The 17,108-nt window shown below is 34.0% G+C and overlaps 1 protein-coding gene across 2 annotated transcripts in view; it reads right to left on the reverse strand.

Annotated features, from left to right (window-relative positions):
- Positions 1 to 17,108, reverse strand: part of ANO1_1 (Anoctamin-1) — a 69,895-nt gene that overhangs the window by 16,381 nt on the left and 36,406 nt on the right. For both annotated transcript variants that reach the window (XM_051216863.1, XM_051216864.1), the window contains 5 exons: positions 13,663 to 13,826; positions 11,922 to 12,076; positions 11,031 to 11,108; positions 7,760 to 7,924; positions 5,836 to 6,033 (listed from right to left, as the gene is read on the reverse strand). In XM_051216863.1, the coding sequence (XP_051065485.1) occupies positions 5,836 to 6,033; positions 7,760 to 7,924; positions 11,031 to 11,108; positions 11,922 to 12,076; positions 13,663 to 13,826 (760 nt within the window). The remainder of the gene's footprint in view (positions 1 to 5,835; positions 6,034 to 7,759; positions 7,925 to 11,030; positions 11,109 to 11,921; positions 12,077 to 13,662; positions 13,827 to 17,108) is intronic.

The raw sequence follows: 17,108 nt of genomic DNA on the forward strand, positions 1-17,108 counted from the left end.
AAAATTCTAGTCCTCTCCAAGTATCTGCATGCGCTGATTAGCTAAGAAATAGCGAATCTGAGTGCCGCGACATAATCCTGCACAGAGCATGATTTAATTCATTCTATATCCCAGTAACACTACGCTAGATCACTGTTAAAATCTAAAATTCTTAAGCGTCAATGATTGATTTGTAATAACTTATCGTTAAGAAATAATTTAAATATGTTTGTAATCGTAAATTAACTTCAGGGCAAGCATTCAAAGAAGAGAATCAGAAATTCATCATTTATAAAACAATGAAAAAAAATCGAATTTATTAGGATTATGTCAATACGTTCCTGGACTATGATAATATTTCGTAACCCTAACTTCAATACATTGAACGAGAATATTTCTATCCTCTTCTTTGCTGCCGGGTTAACTAGAGGAAATAATTATCGGTTTAGTAATTGATGCCATTTTATGATAACTTTAGAATATCACTTCGAAAAGTTAGTTGATGACATGTCAACTATAGTGATTAAAATCCATGAATTGACTATTTGTCACTAAATAAAGATTATGGTAAAAATGTATTGAGAGTCCATGAGCAGAGTTCAAACTGAATAATTTGATTTAACGAAAATTCATCGTAATCGACATTCAGCAGTATAAAACTGTTAAGATTGTTGAATTTCATTGAAATCACAGACCAATCTAAGCCAGACAACCATTGGGAACCTGGAAGCACTTATTGACTGTTCCATTCTGCTTAGCAGTGCAGATCTAAGCCACCAAAAACCTGGGATCGAGTTCAAGACCTCGAGTATCGAGCACGACCGGTTAACCACTGAGAGGGGATACAATGGTGTACAATCCTAACTTTAATCAAGTGACGATCGGTCAGTGGTTTCAATAAAATTGATCAATACTTATTTTCTTTTTAGTAAGTTGTATTTGCAGACTGTACATCACTAACAATTCGAACAATCTGATAACAGTGATTTCAGACATTATTATGAGAAATGAAGGACGGCATAGATGAACTCGAACACAAAGAAGGCAAATATGATAAGAAAAATTCGTATAAAACTTATTAGTCTGGATATTATATTCGAATCCATATAACAGTGATAGGTTTAATGACAATAAAAAGTCATTCCTGGACAGATTACTGAGTTGAAATTTACAAAGACTGAAGCTTCAAAGAGTTTAATTATCAGCCTAAATGATTAACATACAAAAATGTAGAGGCTGAGTTAAGATGGTGGTTGGAGGTAGTCAACAAGAAACCCTGGATCCAGGTTTCGTGTTATTCGGTACTCGTCGGCAAAGTGTACCTGTAATCTTGAGGGAACTGATACTCCTTGATGGATTCGATCCCGTGTCACCAGGTATCACAGTCAGAGATGTCAGGGAGCATCAGTTCCCCCAAGATTATAGGTACACCTTGCTGACAAGTGCCAAATAGCACGAAACCCGGGTCCAGGATTTCCTGTTGACTACCTCCAACCACCATCTTATTCCAACATAGTAAACGCAATGTCGAGTCACCTAGACTAGTAGCCACAACGCAACTTAGTCGATAGCATTTGATCTGCACTAAGAAGGACCTGACGCACATGACATTGATCACCATCCAGTGATCAATCAACTGTGAAGGCTGAGTTAAGAATAATCTTATAATATGTGTGTTTGGAAATTGTGGGATGTGGAAGTTCTTTGGTTAGTAAAAATGTGAGTAGTGTAAAGGATCGGTATATATATATATATATATATATATATATATATATATATATATATATATATATATATAATCATATAGTCATATATGGTCGTATGAAAAATTGTCACTAGATGTGATATATGTATATTCACAGGTTAGATGAATATTAGACAGGAATTTGTTGTAATATTACACATTTTGTACTGAAAGTTTTTTAACCGCAACCAAATATGTACAGGTATTTAAGAAGGTTATTCTTATTCATTCTTCATATAAAAATCTAAGATTTTAATTAAAATAATTTATAATAGTAATCAACGATAACGACCGTTCATTATCTATCTCTTTTTCTTCTTGTTTAAGCACACCAACAATAGTTATGTGAAAATATGTTCTCTTTTCTTTGAACAATAAAATCTGAAGTATTAACTTATATTTCATACATCAAAATTGAAATAAGCAACATAATCTGAGATATAAACGTACGTGAAAAATTTAACAATAACTTAACAATAAATTATATGAATCAATAATAACATCAATATCAAAGACGTTAACAACTCTTGTATTACAGATTCGAACTCCTATCTGCACATGATTCAGTTTGATCAACCAAGTAGTTATACTAGCCGTTACATGTACACACAATCGAGAATAGTTATTTGTAGGTGATAAAGAGTTATATTATTCACAAATCTATATTACATAGTGATCTTTGGGATAAGTCAATTAACTAAGCAGAAGTTATCGTCAAGAAAGATAGTAGAGAATCAAGGATCATAAAATTATATTACTAAAAATGTGTAGTTAACTCAGCTTGTAGCTCTTCTAGAGTTACTGCCGGTCCCAAGCCCGGGTAAAGGAGGAGGGTTGGGCATGGAGTTAGCGACCACATCCCGTAGAAAACTAACTCGCTAAAAAAACGCTAACCAGAAAAAAATATTCAAACCATTTTAACTCCGCCCTGAGAGTTAGAAGGTCTTCATTTAGAAGAATTATGACGCTTCATGGTGAAAGCCAAGTTCCTTCGGAAGCCATGAGGCCGATGCCCCTTCTAACAACCAGAGCAACAATTTTTATAGGTACATGGAACGTCCGAACAATGTGGGAGACTCGGAAGACCAGTTTAATAGCAACGGAAATGAGGAGATACAACTTGGCAGTACTGGGAATCAGCGAAACCCATTGGACACAAGCTGGACAACAAAGGCTAAATAGGGGAGAGATGCTGTTATACTCCGGCCACGAAGATGAAAATGCTTCACACACTCAGGGAGTTGCTCTAATGCTGTCCAAAGTAGCACGAAATGCACTTGTAGGATGGGAATCTCACGGATCCAGAATCATCAAAGCATCATTCAAAACAAAGAACGAGGGGATCATAATGAATATTATCCAATGTTATGCATCCACCAATGATAGCAACGACGACATTAAAGATCAACTCTACGAGCGGCTGCAATCAATCATAGAGAAATGTCCAAGAAAGGACCTCACCATTCTAATGGGAGATCTAAATGCCAAAGTCGGAATAGACAACACCGGATATGAAGATATCATGGGACGACATTGACTGGGACAGAGAAACGAAAATGGAGAAAGATTTGCAAATCTATGTGCATTCAACAAATTGGCCATAGGAGGCACAATATTTCCACACAAGCGTATACACAAAGCTACATGGATCTCACCGGACCACACTACAGCAAATGTGAAAACTACAGAGGCATCACACTGCTGTCTTTAACAGAGTGTTGCTGAACCGGATGAAAGATGTAGTAGACGCCTAACTTCGAGATCAACAAGCTGGATTCCGAAAGGATCGGTCGTGCATAGACTAAATCACGACACTACGGATCATCATCGAACAATCAATTGAGTGAAACTCAACACTGTACATCAACTTCATTGATTATGAAAAGGCATTTGACAGTGTAGATAGGAGGACGTTATGGAAACTTCTTCGACACTACGGAGTTCCTGAGAAGATTATCAATATTATCCGGAACTCATACGACGGACTACAGTGCAAGGTCGTGCATGGAGGACAGCTGACAAACGCATTCCAAGTAAGGACCGGAGTCAAACAAGGCTGTTTACTCTCTCCCTTCCTCTTTCTTCTGGTGGTCGACTGGATTATAAAGACCTCGACATCTGAAGGAAAACACGGAATACAATGGACAGCTCAGAATCAATTAAAAGATTTGGACTTCGCAGATGACCTAGGCCTCCTATCGCATGCACACCAACAAATGCAGATAAAGACAGCCAGTGTAGCATCAGTCTCTGCATCAGTGGGTCTCAGCATACACAAGGGGAAAACCAAGGTCCTCAAATTCAAAACGAAGAACAGCAATCCAATCACTCTTGATGGCGAAACTCTGGAAAATGTAGAATCCTTCACATACCTGGGAAGCATCATCGATGAACAAGGAGGTTCAGATGCAGACGTAAAGTCAAGGATTGGAAAAGCAAGGGCCGCATTCCTTCAGTTGAAGAACATATGGAACTCAAAACAACTGTCAACCAATATCAAAGTGAGAATCTTCAATACCAACGTCAAGGCAGTTCTACTGTATGGAGATGAAACTTGGAGAACTACAACAACCACCATCAAGAAGGTACAAGTATTTATAAATAGCTGTCTGCGCAAGATACTCAACATCCATTGGCCGGATACCATCAGCAACAGCCTTCTCTGGGAGAGAACAAACCAGCTTCCAGCTGAAGAAGAAATTAGGAAAAGACGATGGAAATGGATGGGACATAGATTACGCAAATCATCAAACTGCATCACGAGACAAGCCCTAACTTGAAATCCTGAAGGGAAACGGAAAAGAGGAAGGCCAAAGAACACATTACATCGAGAAATAGAAGCAGATGTGAAAAAGATGAATAACAACTGGAAGGAGCTGGAAAGGATTGTCCAGGACAGGGTTGGATGGAGAATGCTGGTGATCGGCCCATGCTCCTTCACGAGGAGTAACAGGCGTAAGTAAGTAAGTAAGTAAGTAAAAATGTGTAGTTATTGAGATCATTTATCGAGAAGTGCGGTATGATCAAATGCTGAATCATCTAATCAGGTGTGAATAACCGAGTGTACAAGTGATCAGTAAAATATGATGTTATAATTGTAGTTAAGCTTCGATCTAATGAGTTATTCATTATTGACAGGTAGTTCAGAAATCCTCTGGATAATTAACAAAAAAGGTGTAAATTGTTAGGTGTTCAATCTCTAGTTTGTATATGTAAACCAATAAACTATATGAACAAAGATCGATGATGGCTATCATCGAAATCCAGAATGAGCGTTTCATCCCATTCGGGACTCGTCAGTTGAATATATCTGCATACCAGTGTTGGCATATATCTAAATATATGGCATCAACTTCAGAGGTGTTTAATATAAATCTCTCCGACTAGTGACTTCTAGTCAATCAGTTATTACCAACGTTGAGTCTGGCATAAGTATGTTGATATGATAGAAAGAACAGCCAAAATTCGATTGATTTACTCATTACGAGTTTTGTTCAAAATTACTTCCGCTTTGTTCAATATGATGATTATTCAGTGTAGTATCTGTTTTGTTTTCTCGTATGATATTTTATTCTGTATAATATACGATATTCTTGTATTCAATTGACATGAACTATGCTCAGTATGTGACTTGTTATATATGTGATTTCATCCTAATTATTAATCAAAATGGGTGTACAATTAATATATAAATGAGTGTGTTTTCGACTAGGGTTGTCGTCGTTGTGTTTTGGGGTTAATAAACCTTCACTTATACCAGTCTTTGTATTTTTACTTTCGCGTCGTAGGTATTGCGGAGGTCCCTCGTTCCGAGTATAAGTGATGAGCGTTTCCGACACAACAATCAGCGACGACCAGATATGAAACGTAGCGTTCAAAACAACAAGATATATCATATGTATTAGCCCAAATTGCAGTGACAATGAGAAAGATTAAAGATTGGATATATAATTCGTGAAAAAAAAACAGGATAAAAAATATGCACGAAAGAATAATGGAAATGGAAGGAAAACTGAGATGTCAAAGACAGCATAGTCCACCTATAATAAATAATTTAATTTACAAAAATATACATATAATCGTATAAATAGAAAATAATACGTAATGCTTACACCAGTTGACTGAATTAATATATGATCACTACCAGGAACAGCTGAAGTTGTACCTTGTATAAATGCAATATAAAATATTGACGAATAATAATTGACAAATTGTAATAGGTATAATTTTAGCGTTAAACTATTATCATATTCCACTTGTGTGCGATGATGTTCAACATCAGTCAATTTAATGGCCATACGATCATAAATCTGAAAAATTAAAAATAGAATGAATTATTAAAATCAATAAAAACTATCAGTATAGGTAATTCACGGAGTTCTAGTGGGAAGCCATGACTAGCGGAGTTCAACCGTATCGGTTGTGAGGTAGTTAACCACCGCAGACAATGGGAAATGATTGAAGATAGACTCTGGCTCAGTGGTGTAGAGGTTAAGCGTTCGCACATGAGATCGAAGGTGTTGGGTTCAGTAACCGCGCACGGGATCGCGGATGTGCGCTAAGCAGGACCATGCTGAGACGAAACGGTCATCCAGTGCTGCCAGGTTTCCAAAGGTTGTCTAGCATTGATTAACTCATGATCTCAATATAAAATAAAATTAGATATTGTTTGGTAAAACATATTAACACTAATCAAAGCTGGGAAATAAATTTCAAAAAAATTTGTGTTAATATTTGTAGATGCCTAAAAACTAACAGTAGCTGTAGTGTTTTTATCTCTGTTCAAAAGAAATATGGTAACTGGAAGTAATCAACACATTCGACCAAGGTTTTATGATATTAGGTAATCATCAACAAGGCATACCTGCAATTTTACTCTTACTAAGGCATATCAGCTTTCTCAAGATTGCAGCTACACCTTACAGTTGTCAACTAGCAAGTCCAGTAGAATTTCCTACTGATTACCAACAACCAGCTAATTTCAAAAATTACTCTCTGTAGACAATTTTAGATAACTTAAATCTACAATAGAAAAATAACTGAATGATTATTGTCAATTCGTCTTACAGCACAGTAAAGTGTTCAGTAATGTGATACAGACCGCGTTACAGTAGGGATCAAAATTTGGAGCAGAAAATTAACTACTGCTAACATCAACCCTACGGTTCGAAATATTGAGCTCCAATTTATCCACTCACTCTTAGTAAAAAGCTGATGAGTCGAAATTTATCTAAAATCAAAAATCTACCACTATAAACCTTATAAGAACGTTACTGAAAAGAAACGTTTTCGACAATAAATTAAAATATTCCACGAATTATTGAATTGTCACTTTTTGTGTATTTATCAATGTTGTGTGTTGTGGTTCAACTTAATTTTAATGTACCACTCCCAGTAGCATACCAAATCCACTAAGCAAATGAGAAGATTACAGTAGGTAATTTCAATTGCCAAAACGAATTTCGATATGCTCCTATCATGAGTATATACATAGATATGCTTGTTCTTTTAACTTAGATGCAACAAGACGATTTGGACTTCGATGACCTAGCTCTTCTATCCCATACATAGCAACGAATGCAGGTGAAGAAACCCAGTATAGCAGTGGGATCTGCAACAGTTGGCCTCAGCACACACAGAGAAAGGAGCGAGATCCTCAAATACAACATAGCGAACACCAACCAAGTCACACTTGATGGAGTTCTCAAAGAGGTGGACACTTTCACGAACATAGGAGGGTCTGATGCAGATGTACAGGTAAGGATTTTCAAAGCAAGGGCAATATTTCTATAGTTGAAGAACACATGAGACTCAAAATAACTGTCAGTCAAAATCTTCAATACGAACGTCAAAACAGTTCTTTTGTACGGAGCTGAAACTTCGAGAACTACTACAACTATCATCAATAAAGTACAAATATTTATAAACAATTGTCTACGCAAGATGCTGATTATCCACAGACTCTCATATCATACCTTCCCAACATGTACAAATTTTATAATAAATGAATACAATCAGTGATGTAATTAAACGTACTAGTTTTAAAAAGAATATTGTCACTAAATTAACTAAAGATCCAGTCATAGTAGCAATCATACCAGAGGTACTTTGTACCATAGGATTATGATGACGATACAAAATTGCTTTGATCACTAATTTGTATAAAACCACACCAACAAGAAAAGCTAATGTGAGCATCACCTGTGAAACAGAAAGTATGCATATACATAAACAATAAAAAGTGAGAAAATAGCATGAATTTATAATCTTTAACTGAACAAAATTATCAATTTGTTACCACTTCAAAAAGACCACACAAAAAAAATTGTTTTTGAAAGAAAAACAAGTAATATATATCTGAATCATTAGTTAAAATAACTTTATCTCAATCCGTCAGTCATAACTAACGTAGAATTTAGTGTATATGCCAAGGTTGAATACGATAGTTTCAAACAAATGGAGTATTGAGTAAAAAGTTAATAATAAATCGATATATTTTATGTCATACCTAAATGAGTAGAAAATTGTATTTCTGACGTTCCGTAACTTAATGTAGACCATTTCTTCAGAGTTCATCGATTACCGATTTCCGTTAGGATCACGGAAACGTCAAAAATACAATTTTCTACTTATTGGATTAAAGCATGCTCAATGCACGATTGCTTTGGTGCACGCTGATTGGCTAATTCTTATCCAATCAGCACCAGTCGATAGTTGAAGAATACTCTAGAATCTTCTCATGTAAAAACTATAAATATACTGACGTTTTTCCCTATTGTGCTTCTTACTTGCTTCTTACTTCCATCTAACCTTGTTATTTGGAATATAATCTCTTTCCTGTTCAACCGTGTTCTGATTTGGGGTCTTGTCGAGTGATTTGGTGTCCAAGAATACAAAGCAATAGGAATAGCTGGGGTCATAACCGTAAGAAAGAGATTATAACAAATGTTCCTTGGTAATAATTAAAGAGAACAAGAAAAAATCAATATGTAAATACATTTTGACATGAGAAAAATAAGAAAAACATTGACGAGAGAAAGAAAGTTTAATCAATTTAGTGAAAGTTTTGTAATGAAATACGAGATGATGAGAAACCTTACAGTATTGGTCAAGATATTTTTATTATTATTAAAAACAGAAAAAAAAAACAAGAGAAAACTTGACCAAAATACTTTTATTGGTAAATTGAATATGAATATGAAAATAGTTAGTTAGAAGTGTACAAAATTTTATTTTATTTCAATGAAACTCATGTATGAATATTTCATGCATGAATAACAACATAATTATCAGTATGGGGTTGTGGAGATCATTTAAGCTTTTGATTGAAATCATGAACCGGTTGATGTTGTGCGATTACTCAGCAGTGCGTAACCCACAATAGGACGAAACGGCCATCCAGTGATTCCAGGTTTTCAGTGGTGGTCTAACATCAATCGGTTCATGATTTCAATAAAATCTTAATACTCTCCAAAACCCCATACTGATAATTACTATGTGCTGAATAATGACTAGCTTCGTGAGGGAATTCTCGGAGTTCTAGTGAGAAGCCGTGACCAGTGTCGGATAGAGATAGGTATCTACCTCAGTACAATGGAAGACGGTCGCGTAATTTCGTGGGTTGGTTGAAGTTAGACATTAAGACCTCTGGATGCCGGCTCAGTGGTTTAGAGGTTAAGCGATCGTGCGCGAAACCGAAGACCCTGGGTTCGAGTTCCGCGGTGGGATCGCGGACGTGCTCTGGTGAGGAGTTTCACAATAGGACGAAACGACAGTCCAGTGGTTCCAAGTATTCAATGGTGGTCAAACATCAATCGTTTCATGCTCTCAGTCAAAAAATAATATAATTATCAATGAATAAATTATATGGTTAGTGTTGTTAAAAATTTATGATTCTTTATAAGATGCAGTTGAGATCTAGTACTACTGGTTCAAAAAATCTATCAACTTCATGATTGAAATCTAAAAACTAACTTAATTTTAATTTAAACAACTAGAATGTATTCTTATGCGGTTCTTTACTAAAAATGATAATTTAAAACCTATTTTAATAGTAGAAAATACTAAACTGAATCATTAACAAGTCAATTATCATCAACTAATGACGGCAAAATAAATCATGTCGCTGGTCAACTAGAATAAAGAAAACAATAAAAGTCTATTCAGATCGTGTGCAAAGCAGTTACCCACCAAAAACAATGGAAGATGGTCGCGCAACACCGTAGATTGATTGAAGTTAGACCTTGACACCGTTAGGCTCAGTGGTCAAGGGGTCCTGAATTCGAAACCCGTGTGTGGGGTCGCGGATGCGCCCTGCTGAGGAGCCACATGCTGAAACGAAACGGCCGTCCAGTGCTCCCAGGTTTCAATGGTATTTTAACATTGATCGGTTCATGATTTCAATGAAATCTGGTTGAAACCATTGGATTAACACAATATAATCGATTGTTTGCTTTCTATTTATACGGCATATAAGACTTCGGAAGTGGCAAACAGCATATATATTAAAAAACATAATGACAACTAATTACAGAGATTAGCATTGGAACATAAAATCCCGAACTCATATATTGCAACAAACGTATCGCCTATTTAAGCTTCATCGTAAACAGTTTTGGCCATTTTAATTATTACATAAAATATTGAATTCGTTAACCACAATACTAGAAGCACTTATCTATAAACACGAATATTTTTCACTACTTTCAACAGGTAATAAAAAAGATGAGCGAAGAGAACAGGATATTGTCAATCTTGAAGAAGAGTTTCACATTTAAATGATAGAAAGTCAGTATCATGTATATAGACACTAATCGTTGAATGAAATAGTGCGATTTAGGTAATTTATGTAATTCCAAACATGGTAATATCCACATAACCACGGTTCTTTTATGGATAAGAAACCTAATTCATCACGAATTTCCTTCAAAACTGTTTCCAGAATGCTGTAGCCTCTAAAATTTCTTGCAGATGCTTGTTCTATTAAGTCGGTTAATATTTACTAGCTACTATGGGCTAGTACCCAATATGTTTGACTTTTTAAGTGAAATGCAAACTTGCATTATAATATTTCTGACAGTTCAACAACAAATATATAATGTATCTTAAATGTACTGTAACAAATCATAACTAGGACTTACAGTTTCAGGACTAAACACACACACTATACGGCTATATTCAAAACATTACTGAGAGTAAAACTGTTATCTAACAGTTATGTTGAAACCATTGTTAGGTATTTTCATCATTTCAAGATTTTGAAAGTAATTCAAAAAAACAACCAAGATAACATAAAAAGAGAACTTACAGTTAACAGAACAGTAGAGAAACTGAGAAAGATAATTGGTACTTTACGTCGCCAAAATGGAATAAATGGTTCTACATACTATTAAAAAAATAGAAAAGAAAATTTACATAGTATTCCCCACAAATTGATCATAAATAAAATGTTATTGAAAACAAGGAAGCACTTACTAAACATCTATTTCATCTTAGCAAGAGGTCTCTCAGCAGTACATACTAATGAACCCAATAGGCGGAGCGTACCTAAGAAATTCAGATCTTTAGATAAATACCTAATTATTAAAACCACTGGATCAGCACCCAATAGTATATATGTTCAACTACATACTTAAGTAATTTGTCATGAAAATGTTTTCCCCCCGAAAATCATACTCTTTTGAAGGGTTTCACACAATTCCTAAACACCTAGTAATAATTTGCAGGTAATTAATAACACAGTAAAAATTTTAAGGACCAGAGATTTTATTGGTTGTAGTTAAGTTTTAACTTTATGTACATTAATAAAAAACATGAATAATATCAAATTAATCACTATAAAATAATCAATAAATACAATTCACTATCTGTGTATATCATTTTTTCTCTAATTGGAGTATACTTAGAAACAACTAGAAAGGAAAGCCCAGGTTGGTTGGAGAATCCTGGTTAGCAGCTTATGTTCTACAAAAAGGTAACAGGCATTAATAAATGAGAAAGTAATGTGTCATTTTCTCTCTACTCAAAGTGTATGCAATGCATCTTTCATACTTGAAATCACAATTATTAACAGAAATATGTCATAGTACAATGAATAAAAACTGATAATTGTTTAAAAGTCCAAAATAAAACAGAGTAAACTCAAAGTGGAGAGATTTAAACAGCATTAGAAAAAAAATAATAATAAATTTATACTTACTCCACTTAAAGGATTCATTTTACGAGGACACATTTTACTAAGTAATGCCATAAATTCTGGTCTCGGCGGTTGATCCATTGGTTCCAGTGAGTATACATTCCAACGATAAGCAAATGAGACTTGCCTACGTTTCCACATTTCGAAAAATATTACAGCTATTTCATAAAAATGTAGAAATGACAGAAAGATAAGAAAATATGATTCATTCTACCATTTATTAAGTAGTAATAAAAATATAAATAATGAAGTAAAACTAAATATTCCTACTTAAATAAATTTGAGTATTTGTCGAGATAGATTGACTAAGCTATTGACGTGTCGAAGCTACAGATATAGAAAGAGAAAGACATATAAATTCACTATTTCATGAACGAGATATAGGTAAAAACTTACATAAATGACTAGCCACTGACTACCATTGAGTATAATGGTATATTTTGTTACACTTTCATACCACCAAATGCCCTGGTACAGCCGAGAGTGAGGAAAGTTAGCTATCCCTCTCGAAATACTCTCACAGAACCACGTGTATACAACCACTGCAAGGGAAGTCCTACTCACTGTCTCCTCGATTTCAGGGTGTTTTTTCTTACAAAATTGAGAGGACGAAAAACGAATATTTGGCTCCTTGACCGGTTTGGTGGATATGGAGGATTCACCGAGGGGAGTTGGAAAACCCTCATTCCAAACCAATTGTGCACATTTGTCCCATGATCCTAAGAAAACAAACAGCGTATGAACCAATGGTTGTTCACTGGTTACCATCATGGGACTACATCTCCTTACGTTGCTCCACTGCTCCACTGTAGATTAGGTGTCTATGTTAAAGGGTAGGTTAGTGGCTTCGTAAGAAAACCACGTGCTTCAGTTTGAGCTCCCGATCAGTTTACCAACCCCCACAGTAATCAAATGGTCTGTGAGGCGCTTATATATTTGCTGCCTCCTTGTACCAATGTTTACGAGTTTAAATAAATATATAAAAGAATGTACAGAAAATGTACGAATCCATCTATTCAACGACAGAGGGTTAGAATTGAGTAGAAAAATCCAGATAGGGTGATCGATGGGTCTGATACAGAAGCAAATGAATACCAGTTAACCATGATGAGAAATGATCTTAATGATACAGAAACCCTTTAGTTACACCTCTATATATTCATTTACAACATCGGTTCTACTCCTTTAGAAAAAACTCTATATGTTTGTAAAGTATACACAGTAAGCAAAATAGCTTCTTCGCCAAACATCTTTATCCGTCTCCAGTTTTAGAAATAGTTTTCCAGAGGGTATAACAATTCCAAGAAATTGGAAGGCTCAGAATTGTGCTACATACTTGAAGGTAGTTGATAAGTAACTTTGCTTGATTTTGATTTAATAGCTAGTTGGTATTAGTCAGTAAAGCGTTCCAGAAATTATTAAGAGAATTAGTGTCCTTGTTCAATCAGAACCCCAGTCACTACTCAGCTTCATAGTATGAAACCTTACCATTGAGCTATTCGAGCTGTAAATGAACTCCTGAAAAACTGAGATATTTACAGTTAAGTGACCACCGAGTAGTGACCGATGTCATGTTTGTCAGGTGCTTTAGTGCTGATCGATCAAGAAATTTAGAAATGTATTAATCATCTAGACGACAAATATTCTAGACTTTTATTCATATAGGAAATAAAACAAAAATGAGTTATGTTTTATTACACGTAGTATAAAATTCTTGAAAACGTTATAAAGAGAACCGACATACCCCACAAAGACATAACCACAGCAAATAAAACAGTCCCTTCATGATCCACTAATCGCATTAACTTAGTACGTAAACAAGATCTGTCCAGAGTCCAAAATTTGCATTTAGATGATTTACATAATGGACACATATATATGTTGTGACCGAGATCACATACTTCATGGCTTGAAAACAATATCGATATTAACAAAAAAAAAGCTGAGTTGTAGGAAGCATACAATAAAAAAGAGAAGTGTTTTGACTAATAAAATGAATTAATGAAAATATTATATATGAATTAATTAAAGGCAATAATTCGGATGTGCTTAATGAACATACGTGAATGGAGTATAGGGGAGAGGTGCTTGAAATCTGATAACAGAAGTCTTCTTTCAGTCAATTTATGTAACTTATTAACTTGATACAGTTTAATTTACTCAGCTTTGAAGTATACCAACTAAGGGATGGCTATAGTGGTGAGAACCAACGTAACATGGAGTGAAGTTTAAAAATTGTAATGTATTGAATAGAATTTGAACAATTTCACCAGTAAATCACTGATTCTTTAACTTAAAATCACCATGGTGAGTCATAGTATCCATATGAGATGAAAGCTTGATTTCCATGATTTAAAAAACAAATATTTAACGATCAAGAAAACATTTTTGTTTTACTGAAAACTGTATACGTTAAAATAGGTAAATAGAGTTTGTTGAGTTCTTCAATATAAAAAGACATTCGTAAATTCATATTATCGACATCAATTATTGAGTTAGGCTTCATTTAATAGCTATAACAAATGTTTTATAATTCGAGGTGTATTTGTTTAGGTTTTAGTGTTTAGAAAGATAGACATTTCAAATATTGATAAGATTGAAACATTGGTCAAATCTATTTTAATCCGGGAATTATAGTACACTATGTAAACAAAAACCCAGCTGAAAAGGACAACTAACTTATTGTAAATGTATAACATTTCACTAAAATTTCTCCAGGTAAATAGTCAAAAGTCAGAATTATTGAATATAGATAAATTTACAAAGTAACAACATACTAAACGATTATTCAACCATGTTTAATATGTTATATATTAATGTCTAGTGTGTGAAATTGAGTCGTCTAATGTGAAATATATTCAATTCGTAGTAATTAATAGAGAAATCTACGTACATTTATGAAAATTCGCATTTGAAAACAAAACAAATGACCATATATAAGTAGTAAGCTATAGTTGGGGTTCAATTAATCATTCTAGTTGATAGCCATATATTAAACTTATCAGGACACATATATTGCCAATAAATAAATGGTTTAACTCTTGTGTTGCTATGTTGACATTTTTATAAAACATTGTTTTTTTTTTTAAAAAAAGTAATATGTATAAAATATTTTGACCTTTATAAGTGCACGAAACAATTTTGATCACGATTGTGAAAGAAATGACACAAAGAAAAAAGTAACGAATGAAAAGATTCATTAATGACATTAATATTAAAACATTTCCGATAAGATTAATCAGGCGTCGAATATTCAATCACTGAAACCAGCTAGTTAGTAATTCACAACGTAGAACCTGGCGCATACATACATTAGTTCGAGCTCTTACACCAAATTAGCTTAGCAAGATAAAAAGTATCAAGAAAAACCCCACAGTATAAGTGGTAACAGCAGTAGTGGTACTAATAGAAGAAAATATTAACCGCTCAAAAGATATACATGAATATGAATTATACAGTCTATGGTATACAGACATTTACCAAAAGAGAAATTTCTATGATTAAGATGTAACCTAGTAATTATATTTCATTTGTTCAGCGATAATTCCTCAACAGACCTGATTATTTGATTAAAATAGTGTTTCATTTATTTATAATCTGGTAGACTTTCATTAAGATTACATTCTTAGTTATCTAGCATAACACTATTGTTGTACGTAAAATAAATCAGAAGATATTCTTTTTAAGCAACATGGAAATTACCAACAAACACGTGGCTAAAACTCGTTACAGAGTGATTCTTAAACTCAACAATAGAGTTTGATAATTAAAAACGGATTAATGTATCGGACATCATACAGTTTTTTATTCTTGTGTGGAAGCTAGGACTACTGCTACCCGAACGTTCAGAGTTAAAACAGATACGAATGAATTAGAATTTATATGATAAGTGTAATGAAAAATTTGAAATACTTCTAGAAACCAATATAACTTTAAATATTAAAGACTAAGTGTGATGTAATTCAAAATTGAAATATTGACTTTCTCTGTGAAACTATAAAACTAGATTCAAACAATCCTATCAGTGAACATTTATTAAAACCACATAAACAACCTTACTTCACAGAATACCACTGATTGTTAAAAAGAATTAGAGGAGCCACTTTTTTATTAGAACGTTGAACAATGAGCATTCGGAGTTTCAAGTGACTTGAAGTTCAAAACAAAGCTATAAACACATCTTGTTAATAATTTAATAGCTGGGTAAATGAAACTACATGAAATTACAAATCTCGACAGCAAACAAAAACTGTCAATAGACTCACTGTGAACACTATAACGTCTGTTAGTGTAGGGTTGTGAGGATTATTGGATTTCAGTAAAAATGTGAACCAATCAAAGTTGGACAATCAATAAAAACGTGGAAGGACTGAACGGTTATCATTGAATCTTGGCTCAGTGGTCTGAAGGTTAAGGATTCCCGGGAAAGACCAAAGGCTCTGGGTTCGATTCCCATTTGCAGGGTCGTGGATATGCACTGCGAAAAAACTCCGCACTACGACGAAATGGTCATCTAATGATCTCACTTTCACAATAATTACATAACTTAAATCGGTTCTTCATTTAAATTAAGTAACTATCTTTTTTCAAATGTTCTCATAAGGTAGGAATACAAATGTTATGTCATCCTGAAAATAGAATCTCAAGTAATGAAAGCTTTCATTTATTCAAACGTTTAAACATTTGAATATTATCGGTTATCTAATTTGAAATTTACATAAAATCACACAACTGCGACCTGCTGAAATATATACGTCACCTGTTCTTGTCATCTAGATATTTGAACAACTTATCTGTTTCTTCGTTTCTTTCAACACATCATTACGTCTATTAACAGTGTAACTTATTCAGGTGGGTTTATGAAACGTTTACAACCTTTTACCCTAAAACGTTCGAAAAACGCACAATTAAAGACATCGTGGTGGCTGGCAATACACATTGAAAACAATCAATATTATCCAGATGTCGATTCCTGAACAACTAACATCTAACTGGCGATCAATAAACATTTATCGTCAGGATCGATAAAGATACGAAGAAAGGAAACTTATCGAAATACTTTTTGCTGAGAATCCATTATTATACCAAAAATATAATACTGGATAAAGCCATTAATAATAATAATAATAATAATAATAATAATAATAATCTCTGGCTATTATGAGTTGAATAAAAAATACAATCACTGAT

The sequence above is a fragment of the Schistosoma haematobium genome, chromosome 6, assembly GCF_000699445.3.
Source record: "Schistosoma haematobium chromosome 6, whole genome shotgun sequence".
Classification (NCBI taxonomy): domain Eukaryota; kingdom Metazoa; phylum Platyhelminthes; class Trematoda; order Strigeidida; family Schistosomatidae; genus Schistosoma; species Schistosoma haematobium.